Source organism: Bombus vancouverensis, chromosome 2 (assembly GCF_051014615.1).
Source record: "Bombus vancouverensis nearcticus chromosome 2, iyBomVanc1_principal, whole genome shotgun sequence".
Taxonomy (NCBI): domain Eukaryota; kingdom Metazoa; phylum Arthropoda; class Insecta; order Hymenoptera; family Apidae; genus Bombus; species Bombus vancouverensis.
This window is the reverse complement of record NC_134912.1, coordinates 2,657,326-2,670,073: the sequence shown is the minus strand read 5'-3', so window position 1 is coordinate 2,670,073 and position 12,748 is coordinate 2,657,326. Positions and strand designations below refer to the sequence as shown.

At 39.6% G+C, this 12,748-nt stretch overlaps 1 protein-coding gene across 3 annotated transcripts in view; it reads left to right on the top strand.

Annotated features, from left to right (window-relative positions):
• Positions 1-227: 227 nt before the first annotated feature.
• Positions 228-12,748, top strand: part of blo (bloated) — a 171,679-nt gene continuing 159,158 nt past the window's right edge. The window contains exons 1-2 of one of the 3 annotated variants that reach the window (XM_033346717.2): positions 228-1,152; positions 11,118-11,516. In XM_033346717.2, coding sequence (XP_033202608.2) covers positions 11,354-11,516 — 163 coding nt within the window. In that variant the 5' untranslated portion in view covers positions 228-1,152; positions 11,118-11,353. The remainder of the gene's footprint in view (positions 1,153-11,117; positions 11,517-12,748) is intronic. The other 2 variants (XM_033346716.2, XM_033346714.2) reach the window with 2 other exon arrangements.

Below are 12,748 nucleotides of genomic sequence, written 5' to 3'. Positions count from 1 at the left end.
AGAGTCAGAGAGACAAACACGGACGAACGTTCTCTTGTAGCGAAGCCCGAGAACGGAGATGCCCCGGTGTTGTGCAGGTTTTTGGTGGGGGACCTTGACCGAGTGACGTTCACCAGCCGCAGAAGCAAGCAACAACGTGCAGCAGGAGCAGCGAGCAGTAATAGCAGCATCAGCGCCGGCCGGTAACCTACCAGGTTGCTCCGCGACGTATGTATACCTGTTAAAGTCCGCATGTCCGTTGCTTCTTACAGTCCGTTCGTCCATTCGTCCATCCGTCCGTCCGTGCATCCGTGGCGCGTTCGTCTGTCCGTACGTCCGTCCGTTCGTCCGTTGGTGCCTTCTCTCCTGCCTGTCTCTGTCTCGGGGCCCGGTCCGGTACGTCGGTGGGATAGGACGAAGCCGCGGTGGAAGGAGTAGTAAGCGGCCTACGCAGTTTCAACCTGGGTCCCAGCTTTTATTAGTTCTTCGACGCTCGGCGGAGAACGGTGCGTGCCGGAGTGGTAGCAAGCAGTGCTTTCAGGCCCGGGATTACCTAACGACCGCGTAGTCGGTGCGAACGAATCGTCCGAGTGACACCCGAACGACTCAGCCGAGGAACGAGTCCAACGAATCCGTCAGGTGGATACCATCGATTCATGGTATCGTATACGAAAGTTTCTACATCGTGTATGTCGACGTCGAACTTCGACTTTCCTTGGATCTCTTTATTATTGTGTGTGACCGCAGTTGATACCTAAGAGTGACTTCGAAGGAGACAAGTGACGGACTGTTTCGAATACCGTGATACAGTAGGCACAGTGTGATCTCTAGGTATCGAGATAAAACGAAAGAGAGGGAAACGAGTCGAACCGATCGATGATCGATGATAATCGTCATCGCGACGTCGCATCGGATCAGGATCGGGCGCAAGGTGTTCGTCTCGCCGGTCCCACGGGACGAGACACCCGGCTGCCCCGGTGGCAGTGACAGTTGCTGTACGTGAGAGTGTTTTGTTCGACCTGGCCACGAGCTCCAGTTCTCTCCTCCCCCTCTTTTGCTCGTCTTCTTGCCGTTCTGTTTGGCGCGCGGACGAACCGTTGGTGCGCGAAGGGGGATACCCTTAAACAGTATACCAGAGGCATTACCGATCGGAATGCTACTGTGCCAGTGAAGGTAAATTGAATTCTGAAGTTCGATACTTTATGCCAGGCCGTATTAGGCTCTCGAGGACAGACGTCCGAGTCTTTGACGAGTCTCTTCTGCCTGATCACCGAGGATTGAATCATTTGAAATGAGAGATCTGGTCGATCAACTTCCGATCCTGAGACACGCTTCCGATTCTCAACGCATGTTGCGTGACATGTAACAGAGGAGATTCGTCTTTGACCAAGATTCCCCGCTTTGAGGGAAGGCAATGTCGCAGTTATCGTGTCGATCAAAGCTACCAGTGTGTTTGTTCGCAAGTGTAGTGACGCGACGCATGTCGGTAGCTCGGTGTTACATAAAAACCTGATATCTATGGATGATCGCGTGTTTGCAGATGTTAAACAGCCTTGGAAATTCAAGCTGTGAATTAGTCGCGAAATCAATATACTTGTGCAAATTTATTGTGATTCGTGTGAAACACGTTGCTAAATGGACGATAACATATTTGTTCGATCGAGTAACTTATAACTTGGTTGGTATCGATGGATCGTAGGTGATTTACGACAGTTTAGGTTAATTCTTAGCTACGTAATACTCCACTTTGAGAACTTTTATTTCATTACCACAGTCTAGTGGAGGATTTTAGAAACTTCAGTATGAGCGCTAAATGAAACACTTGCAACGCAATGATCTAATAAATAATAAAGTATTTTAACCATATAGAAATCTGTGGTAATAAAAGTATGGATGCCTGTGTAGTTAAAAATTACGTCACTTAACTGTGTTCGGTTTTGTTTAACGATTCGTATTAATTCGTATCCTGTAGTGTAAAAATCACAAGCGACGTTTAAAAATATCGGACACGCGTAAAATATACGACTAAATAAAAATCGAATTTCGATACAGATAAAGATGAAAGGAAATTAAGTAACACGGCTGAAAAGCGAAAACTGTTTTAACGACCTATGACCGAATCGATATCAACGAAGCGTTGAACAAAGCACATTTCCCTCCCTCAAACAGTGAAATTTGAACGGAGCTTCACGCAAATCGCAATCTTTCGTGTCATTCATTTCGAAACGAACGAACGGACGGACGCGACTCACCTTCGCAACGAGATCACCGTAATTATCCTGATCGTGAAAGAACGTCGAGGCTCGGATGAACGGCTCGTTTGATCCGTGTTCATCAAACGACCGGGAAGGCGAGACGCTAATCGAAAGGGAAACGACTTTCAGCGGACGTGCGAGTAGATTGCGGGGACGGGAACGCGTGCGATTTACTCTCGCCGAGCGGGGATCTCGTCGATAGGGAAACCAGAAATGCAATGAGAGGGCAGTATCGCATTAACTGAAAGATCAATTAACTCGCGTTAACGGACACTTTAATCACAGACGCGCCTAGCTTAGCTCGATGAAGATGAGTGTTGATCCTACGTGCGCCGTTTGCTCGCTTCTTTCCTGCGTAGGGTTTTTCGCGCGATTTAATTCCCTTGCTATGTAGGATTTTTCATACGATTTCATTCCTTTGCTACGTAGGATTTTTCGTACGATTTAATTCCTTTGTTACGTAAGATTTTTCCCGCGATTTCATTCCTTCGCCGTATTGGATTTTCCGTGCGAATTGATTCTTCTACGTTTGGTTTCCTCGTAGGCGTTAGCAAGGGAGTTGTTACAGTTTAACCGAGTAAAAATTACAGTGACAAATGGTCAAAGGTTATATCAGGGATTTTGTCGAGTTTATAGAAATCGATAGAAAGTAGTATTTTGATACTAGAGATTCAAACGTGATACAACGAACATGTAAGTGCCGATGGCATCGAAATTAGGAAGTGACATTATTTTCGGTGGTTTCTAACGAAAGGTTGAATTTTATCGAGTTTCGTAGAAATCTATCGAAAGTGGTATTTCGAAACCTAACATGATGATTATGTAACAATAGATTCATAATCGTGTGTGAAAGTGTTTTTATTTTTAATCAATTCCGAAGTGGGTTTCTAAAGAAGTATTTTTTGAAAAGATACTGGGAACAAGTACCTAGGTTTAAACGGGATTTAACGGAGAAAATTAAAAAAAAAGTAAAATGTAGGATTATAATTTAACTTTTATGTCAATAACGTGTGACGCAGATATAATTGATATAGTGATATAAAAACGCAGATATAAGTGATATAAAAATCGTATAAAATGATTTAAAAAGACTTTTTATTATCATCGATGTTTTGAACGAAGTCTCCAATGAAGAGAATCGCATGACGCGAACGTCGGAACATGATGATAAATTTGATTTACGATTTTCTAGGAAAAAATTATCAAAAATGTTTTATGTATTTAAATAACCGAAGATCATACAGTCATATTTTATGGTCATGTCCTTTCCCCTTTGCAACACAAGGACTAAATTTGCATTTCACGTCGACTCCACATTAATCAAATCTCTTTACTGACTAATTTTTTGTTTCTAAAGCGCAATTACAGCAAAAAATAATCGTTAATTATCCGTGTTAATCTGACTTCAAAGAATCAACATGAAACTAACCAAAATAGTCCATCCGAAAAGCATGAATACACACAAATCATTTATTTTCCTCTATAATTCTAAACGTCTACAACAAAAAAAAAAAAAAAACGATTGTATGCAAACCATCAATACATTCCTTTAGTTCCAAAACTAAATTCTAACAGCGAGTTGCCTACACGGGCAACCTCATAAAAATTCCTCTCTCTCTCTAAACTTATTATTCCCGAGAAGGCATAAAGTATCCAAAATATACGCATAAAGTATGCAAAATTTATTGCCCCCAAAAACGAAACGATCCAAGAGACGTACTTCCATCGATTCTCCCAAGATAAAACAAAGAAAAGGGGGAAAGAAATATCAGAATAACCTGCCGAACGAACGACAGAATTCCGAGAAGCGTGCCAATATACAGCGCGAGAGATTGAACTCGTGTCCGGAGGGTACGGCGGTTAAAAGTTTCGCGGAGAAGAAGCGAAGGCGCAATAAAAGGCCACGTGGAGTTTGACACAATTACGAGGGCCTCGTCTCGTCCTGTTTCAGTATCCTCCTCGACGCGTCCCTCGTTAAGTCCAGAAATAGACGCCAGGGCCCTGCCACCAGCCCTTATGAACGGCTCAATCCTTCTCCCCTCTTTTCTTCCTTTCTTCTGCTCGCTCTTTTGTTTCGCTTGTCCGCTCGCGGCGAGCCTCGCGGAATGAAGATCGCGCCTCGTCTTGACGCGCGAATCCACCGCGCGGCTCTCGAATCTCTTTTACGCTCTTCCTTTGATCTCTTTCTCTTCCGTTTGGTTGCACGCGACGCGACGCAGAGGAGGAAAAGCCGAGGCACCGACGCGGATCCGCGATATTCGGGGCACGAACCCCTTACGACCTTGGCGCGGTCGAAGTGTGCCAGTGGAACATACGCCGGAATTCGCGCCCACATCTTTCCAGGCGATGGATTTAGGGCGGATCGAGGCTGGCTTCCTTATCTTCTTTCTTTTCCATTTTATTATTTGTCTTCTTTTTTTGTTTTTCATTTCTTTAATGCGTAAGGGATATTAGAAGAGTCAGTTGATGATGGACGTAGGTAAAATGTGCTGTTGCACGAACTTCATTCTGGATGAGAGCTATTGAGATATTTAGGTATTGGATTATTCCCGTGTTAATTGAAACTAAAATTTGCAACATGGACAGTGATAGAAAGATTTATTAATACTTTGATTAAGATTTGAATTGAAAGATTGATGCAATCTTTTTGAAAGTATAGAAGGAGTTGGAATAAAAATATCGATCGTACGATCTTGGAGTAAAAATTTTGTACCTGTTAGAATAAAGTAACTGTTAATTATTAGGATAAATTTGTTATACAACATTATATATGTAATAATTTATTGGAGTAAGCGAAAGAGGCATTTCGAGGCACAAAAAGTATTTATATTTCCTTCTTGCACAAAATTGTTGATGAAACGCGAAGTGAATATTATCTCGTATTATATCTATCGCTATTAGATGGTTCTCATCTTATCTAGGCAAAACGCGATTCGTTTTACTTTGAATATTATAACATATACTTATTTCTATAGAAAAGTTTTTAAATTGATGGTTATCTGTAGGAGTATTGGTAACTTTTGTAGTAGATATTTTCTAGCATATTGATAACAGTCATCTATTCCAAAGTACATATTATATCTATCCACCGTTTCTATCAAATGTAATTCCATTTTGTAAAATTACAGTGGGTTTTCGTATCGCCTAGTTTTTAGATTTCCTTTTCTCCGTCACTGTATATACAACAAAGAAAAAGGTAAAGGAAATTTATACATATAAAAATTCATATGACGCACACAGTATGCAAAAATACGTAAAAATAACCAAAGTAAAGTACTCGTTATATTATTTAGAGGGTGAAACAAATCTGTGCTTAGGTTCCATTTCTTCAGCTCTATTCATAAAAATATAAATCTGTGTCTACGATCTAGTAACGGCTAGTAATAACTGTTCGTTCGATTTTGATTTTTATTTCCCCCGATAACGAACCATCGCCGCCATATAGAAGAATCCTCTCTGAAGTGAATAGTGCTCGTCACTTCCCTCGTCGTTCCCTCGACGATATTAAAAAACCAGCCAACGGTTGTAACGCGCGATCCTTGCTTCGGGCGCGATCCTTTGATTTTATCATTGACTCATTGAATGGACGAGCCGCCACGGCGGGAGAACAATAAAACAGCCACGGGAAGGTGCTAAATATTTACAGGAGACACGTGACTGTTTATTGCAGCGAAGTGGCGAACGTAGAACGCTAGAGAATCATATCGTACATTCCGCTAACGTGTCTTTTATCGTCGGTTTTCTTGATTACTTCGCGCGTGTACCAGACACCTCAGGGTTTCAAGGATTTGTCGCCTTCGATCGGTCGTGGCTGATCGTGCGATTATTATTAAAAATTCACGAGCGAGAGCGTCGGTTAGAATATTTCCGACGTATCGTAAAATGTTGTAGTTGTATTAAGTAATTCTAAAAGTTTCCGCAGTTTAAAACTGTTCGTGTTCAAAAATATCGTAGTTTCGTTAAAGTTGAAGACTCTTATCGAAAATAATCTTTATAATATCCAATACACGTTTTTGGGAATATAAAGACATTAATTTCACGTCTATAAGAATGCGAGTTTCTTAAGAAGAGCTCAGATAGGTGTTCTTGAGAATTAATAGCTGTTGAATTGAGAATTAAAAATTATCAATGAGTGACAACATAGGAAATAAGATAGCTGGCTGATGCAATTTATTCAATGTTTACAATATTTTCGAGGTCTTCTATTCGGTCTCTAAAGTACGTGCAACAAAAAAAAAAAAAAAGAAAGAAATCAGCTAGTAGCCATTTGAAATAAAATACGAATTCAGTGTGTCAGTCGCATTATTTCAAATCTCATTGCGAGACGTTTCGATCTATTTAACTCGAGTTCCTTATATCTCTTCCCCTAAACGTTTATTGTTTCCATCTATAATATTCGCAATATTTCATTAACACGTAGCCGAAATAAAGATGCATCACCATCACAATACGACAACGTCAAAAGACAGTAAAATCCCAGCCAAAGCTGACGTTCGTTCGCGCGTCATTCTCACCTCGAGAAAATACGCGTCTCGCTGTTTCTCGCTAGAACCGCACTTTTTATCGCTTCCACCGGTGACATCATCGCATACCGAGTCACCTGCCAGAAAAAATCGTACCCCAAAAAGTAAATTTCGTACGAGTCGCGACGAGTTTAGAAAAGAAAAAGCGTAACTCCGACTGACATCAGGATGCTCGCCAAATTTGTCCAGCTTCTTTGCAACTCTTTACACCTTCGATCATGTTTATACTACTCGCACACATGCGAAAACCCTGGATCTAAACGATCAAGAGAACAAAGAAAATAGAAACGATAAAGGTTGACGTTTGTCTGACACGAAGTTGCAAATCGGTCGTGTTTGACTTCAAAAAATAAAGGAACGGATTGAAAAGAAAAGAGATGACTAAACGTCTGAATTTTATGGTGACGAGGACAACGCTCTTCTGTCGCTCTTATAGGACCGCCCTCGCGAGGATTTCTTCGCCAAATATGGTGGCTGTGGCTTAGTATCTTAATCCAATGATCACACTGTCATGCGAATTGTGTCGTTCGAAGTCGGCGTCCCTTCCGCAACAGGCCTAATAAAGTCGTCGGGTCCAATCTTTAGTTACGAACGCTCGAACCACGAACGCGTCGCGATTAGATGGCCTTGGGAGATGAAGCGTGGACGAGGTCACCCTTGCAAGCTCGAAAGGCGACCGAGATCCCGCGCGGATACGCGTGAACGTACGCTGAATCTGAAATCGCGGGGGCCCCGCGTCGTTACCTTTAGAAAGTGAAGGTGATTCCGTAAAAGGAACTGATCGACTGCGATGCGATACTGTGTTTTACTACTTGATAATTGGTAATTGATCGTTGATAGTAATTTCATTTTTTCGAGAGAAGTGATTATACGAAACAATTTTTTCAATTGACAGTATTTCATCTTTTATTCATTTGGAAATGCTTCTTCCTTTCTCGTGTAATGGATCTCTTCGTCTCCGATTTATTTCTTGCGTTTGTATTAAGCGGAAAAGACGCATTTACTTGTCATTATTTTACAATTTCACAGAGAATTCGTTTAACAATTCATTTGTTCTTCTCCAGAATTCTGTATAAATTATAGTAAAGAAATACATTCATAAAGATTGAGATATATTGATTCGTTTCTCGTGATTCTGTCCGAAGGGAATTTGTTCATTAGAAACGATCCACTTATTATGTTACGATTAATATGGAGAAAAATCAGTTCATTTGTAGAACTTATGTCGACGTGTTTTTTCTATTCTTGAATTTTTCTATTTCATTATTGTACTGATTATTTTTCATTGGCCGACTAAACCACTATAACGGTTCAAGAAGATTAAGTAGTATTGAACAGTTGCGGTCAGACATCACTAGTATTTTTGGAAGCGTTTTCATACGTCCTTTGTTCAGCTAGGTAAGGTGTTCCCGTCATTTTATAGGCAAACACTTAACATATAATCGTGGATTCGTGGAATTTTAAATAGCGACCAGTGTGACTTTCGATTCTTCAGAAATTGCTGAAGATATTAGATTTAATTTAGAAAGAGAAAATTCACAGGATTTTCAGAAACGTATTTTTTTCTGCATATAGATATCCACATGGGAAATATTAAAATAAAATTTAAATCTAATATAAACAGGTGTTTTCTTATTATCTCATACATTTTTCTTATACTTTCATTCTCTACCGTGTGAATAATTTTGTATATAAACGAATCGTATATTATCTTCATTTTTATAGTATCTTTCATAGTTATTTTAAACTGATATAGAATACTGTACGATCATTTGAAAATTTCAATATAAAAATTCGTAGAGTTAAAACCATCTTCCAATTTCAATCACACGAGCTATTCACCTAACGAAGCAGATATAACCGTAAAGATAGTTTTTCTAGAAAGCCATAATTGTTCCTAATAATATTTCTGTATGCCGTTCTATACACCGAAGTTTCATAAAACTATTTCTTTTCATGCCAAAGAAAATGCAAAATTCCTTTCGCTGGACGTTCAAAGTCGTTTCATTCTTCCTTTTACGATGATACTTGAAAGATTGAAGTAGCGTAGTGAAAACTGGATCATCCAACAAAGTACGTACTAAAGGGTACGTTTCGATTACACGATCGATAAGAAAATATAATAACGTCATGCTCGGAGCCCAAGATTATAGCTTTGCATGACGCTTTGCGAAAGATGGGGTAAAATAAGAAAATACATAGTAGCTTATCCCAGGATCACGAACTCATTGTCATTATTGCGCACCGTCATCGTCATCCTCGCAACTGTCAATAGTCCGTTTGCGCGTATCTCGAGTGTCTCATCGGATTGCATGACGACAATGGAGACCATTATCGCTCGTCGCGTTCATCGCGATCATCGCCGATGCACCGGCGCATGCGCCAACGCGAGCAACGCGTTCTCGCCGCGCATTCGTCCGAAAAACAGTCTCGTCGTAGGTCGTGTCTGTCGCAATTGCAGAAAAATCGATTCAACTGGTGATCAAACAATGGGTTCCACAGTGCTATTTTTTAGTTTTCTAATATGTACTTTACTCGTGGACTCGTGAGTTGCAAGTGGATACGCGATTTAGATTTTTAAGGATAAACTAAGAAGGATTGTCGAAGGATAAAAAACATTATATGGTAAATATGCTTTATAATAAAAAGAAAAGACGTGGATTATAATTCCTGGAGTATTATTTGTTAAAAGAAAGTATTCGCCGTTAAACAGTAGTCTTTGTAAAGAGGATTTCATAATTTGTTCGTAGCTTTTGGCGGTGATATAGAAATATATCGAATGTTAAAACAAAATTCAGGGTAATTCGTACAATACTTTTTAAGGGTAAATAACCGTACGTTTTAAAAGAAGAAAATTTTGATGCGAGAAACTTTTGTCGTGAAGTTCAAAACTTTATCATTTCATTGGATATCTTTCCGTAACATACTATAATTACAAATACACTCGTAGAAACTATGTAGAGTACGTTGAATATTTTGTTTTCGAGAAGCGAAATACTTCGAACAGAAATTGTACATGTTAAGATGTTGTAAAATGTAAATTTATTTCTTGTGAAAGCTCGTTGACGGGCCATTAAATCGATAAAAGGTACAATAACTGTTCTTAACAAACCTTTCTTCTAGTTTGCTTCAACCTGGTTTCAAGCAAAAAACACGAAAGATAATCGTTTTCTCTCGAGACAACAGGATACTCCTTTGTCGCCAGTGAGCAAGCAATAACTTTATTACCGCTACTCGACATCGATCGCCTCTGCGGAACACCAATTCGACAGTTCTTGCGTCGTACATTTAAATACGTGGTATCGGTGTCCCCGCATCGATCTCCGGGCAAAATGTGAAAGGAAGCCCTAACAATGCGAGCGCAGGCTACTTTTACTTACGACCGCAACCGGCACTATCCTCCGGTTTGCCTCTAAATCGCCGATAGAAGCGATTTCTCTAACCGCAATAAGGACGACCGCAAATAGACCAACACACACGCTCGCGGCTTGCACGGCCGTACACGCGTGCACGTGAGCTCGCGTTCTCGTGTACATAAAAGAACCCGTGTATACACTACCGCTCAAAAGTATCCGTACATTTGCTTACTTTTGGCAAGATTTTCTTCAAAGAAGAAAGAGAAATATTATCAAATTTTATAAGTATTTTCTGTTATGACAGATTTTTTGATGTTTGAATTATAAATCAAATTAATAAGAGCCTTTTATTTCGATTGAACGATTTCCGATGTTCATATGACAAAATATAATATCGCCACGTTTTCTAGTAGTTGGTTTGAATTTACAGTCTTGTGATTCCATAAGAAGATAGTAAGCATCGCTTCTAATTGCTAATTCATCGTTAATTTCTTCACTACCGATTAGTAGAAATCAATCAGTGTGCCGATACTTGTGGGCGGTAGTATACGTACTGGCTTTACAAGCTTCCCGCCAAAGACACAAAAAGACAGAGAAACGTCCTCGAGACTTCGACGAGAAAAAGAAACGAAAGTGTCTTTTTCATGCGCGTGCACGTATAGGATGTTTCACATAACGTCGTGCCAACGCCTATGTGTTGATACTACATGAAAAAATAAATTATGAAATTAGAATGAAGTTTTCTTTTCCATGATTTAGCTTTCAAAGGAATTTGTTTTTAATTGTTTTAATAGTTTGAGACCAATTCTTTCGAAGTTAGGTCTCGGACAACAAAATATTATTCTACGTTTTCCATCTATTTTTCCGTACAGACTCGCATTTCAGCCAACTCTGTTACGTTATGTGTAGCATTCTATATATAAGAGACAGAACATAAATCTCAATCGACGAGGTTATCTATCTCGCAGATGTATATTAAGAGCACAGCTTTGCTTGGCTTACAGGTCGGTGATCGGGTCTAAGAGGGAAGGAGAGGGGAGATAGAGAATATAGAAAAGAAAGAAAGGGTGCAAACATTTAGAGGCCGGGGTGTTAAGGCACACTTGGGTGCGGGGGTTGCGAGGTAAGAGAGAAAGAAAGAAAGAAAGAAAAGATACAGAAAGAGAAAGGGAAAAGATAAGAGAGAAACTGATTGGTATCCGGCTCTGCGTGTTACGATTGGGATCGAAAAGCCGGGAAGATGCTGGAGGTTCAGCGCTCGGACTTTTTAAGAGATGGAGGAACCTGCGACCCTCCTACCACCGATTTTCTACAACACGATTCGACCGGGGCTTCCGTCTCCGGATGGAAGCCCACTGAGAAAAGCGTCTCCTTCAATCGAGACGTCCACGTCAAAAGGATCGGTGAGTCCAGGCAATCACACCATATGGAAAGGAATAGCCAGCGAGACGGTAGTGCAGACGCGAGACGAGTTGGTTTAACGTTGCTTGACTTTCGTCGTACATTTTATCCGTCGTTGACAACTAATTCATCAGACGAAGATAAATTTTATGTTCATGTTTGGACGGTTTTTACTTGTTCTTTTCGTTTTTCTTATTTTTCTTATCATAGAAACATATATGGTAAAAAGAAGTGCAGTTTCTTGACGTTTAAAAAAGAACGTTAGATATTCATATACAATATTGGAAACAAAAATGTACATGGCAAAAAGAGAAGTATGATTTGTATTACTACTTTAAGAGGATATGGAAATAAAAATATTTTCAAGATCGCTGGAGTACATTAAGATTAGAATTTTTAGTAACTTGGCATCTAGCTTTCTAATAATGCATTGGCGAAATTTTAAATTTTCGTTGCACGTACTTGCCATCTATTGAATTTTACTGGAATTTATCATTTTCTAAAAATAGTTAGCCACGAGTTAGAAAAGGTCAAGGCAGAAATCGAGTATAACACTTAATTCGCACAGATGACCTCGAGAAGTAGAAAATGCGAGATTACGAGAACGATTGCAACGAGGACACGTGCTGTTGCGTTTCAGACAAAATACAACCAGGTCCTAGAGCGATCTTAGATTATGAAAATTGTTTCTGTCGAGCCGCTAGTTTGCACAGATGATCTCGAGTTCGTCAGGTATTTCTAAGAAACACACGCCTTCGCTAAAATCGTCAGTGTCCTGGAAGGATGTTAAGAATGCAAAACCCGTGTCTGATCAGATTAACTTTGTTCCATCACAAAATACTTTCGTTTTATCAGATCGAGCGTATGGCATGCTACAGTTCAGACATTTTTGTTTCTAAGATATATTACCTGGTTTAACATTGGAAAACTTTATTAAAAATTCCAAGAATAATAAGAATAATAAAAACAATAAAAATAATATTAACTATACTAAATGACATTACAGTTTACTATATTTAAGTACAGTTTACTATATTTAAGAATTTATTAGAAAATATAGCGAATTAATTTCTCCAGATAAAATTGTCGATCAATTACATCAAACGATATTAGATAGCATTTTGCCATGATCAGCTAGACAGATTACATATTAAAGATAGCAAAAACGATGGGGACGTTAGACCAAGATTATACGAGCTGTTATTACTTTGCCGTATTTAATTATACAAATTTC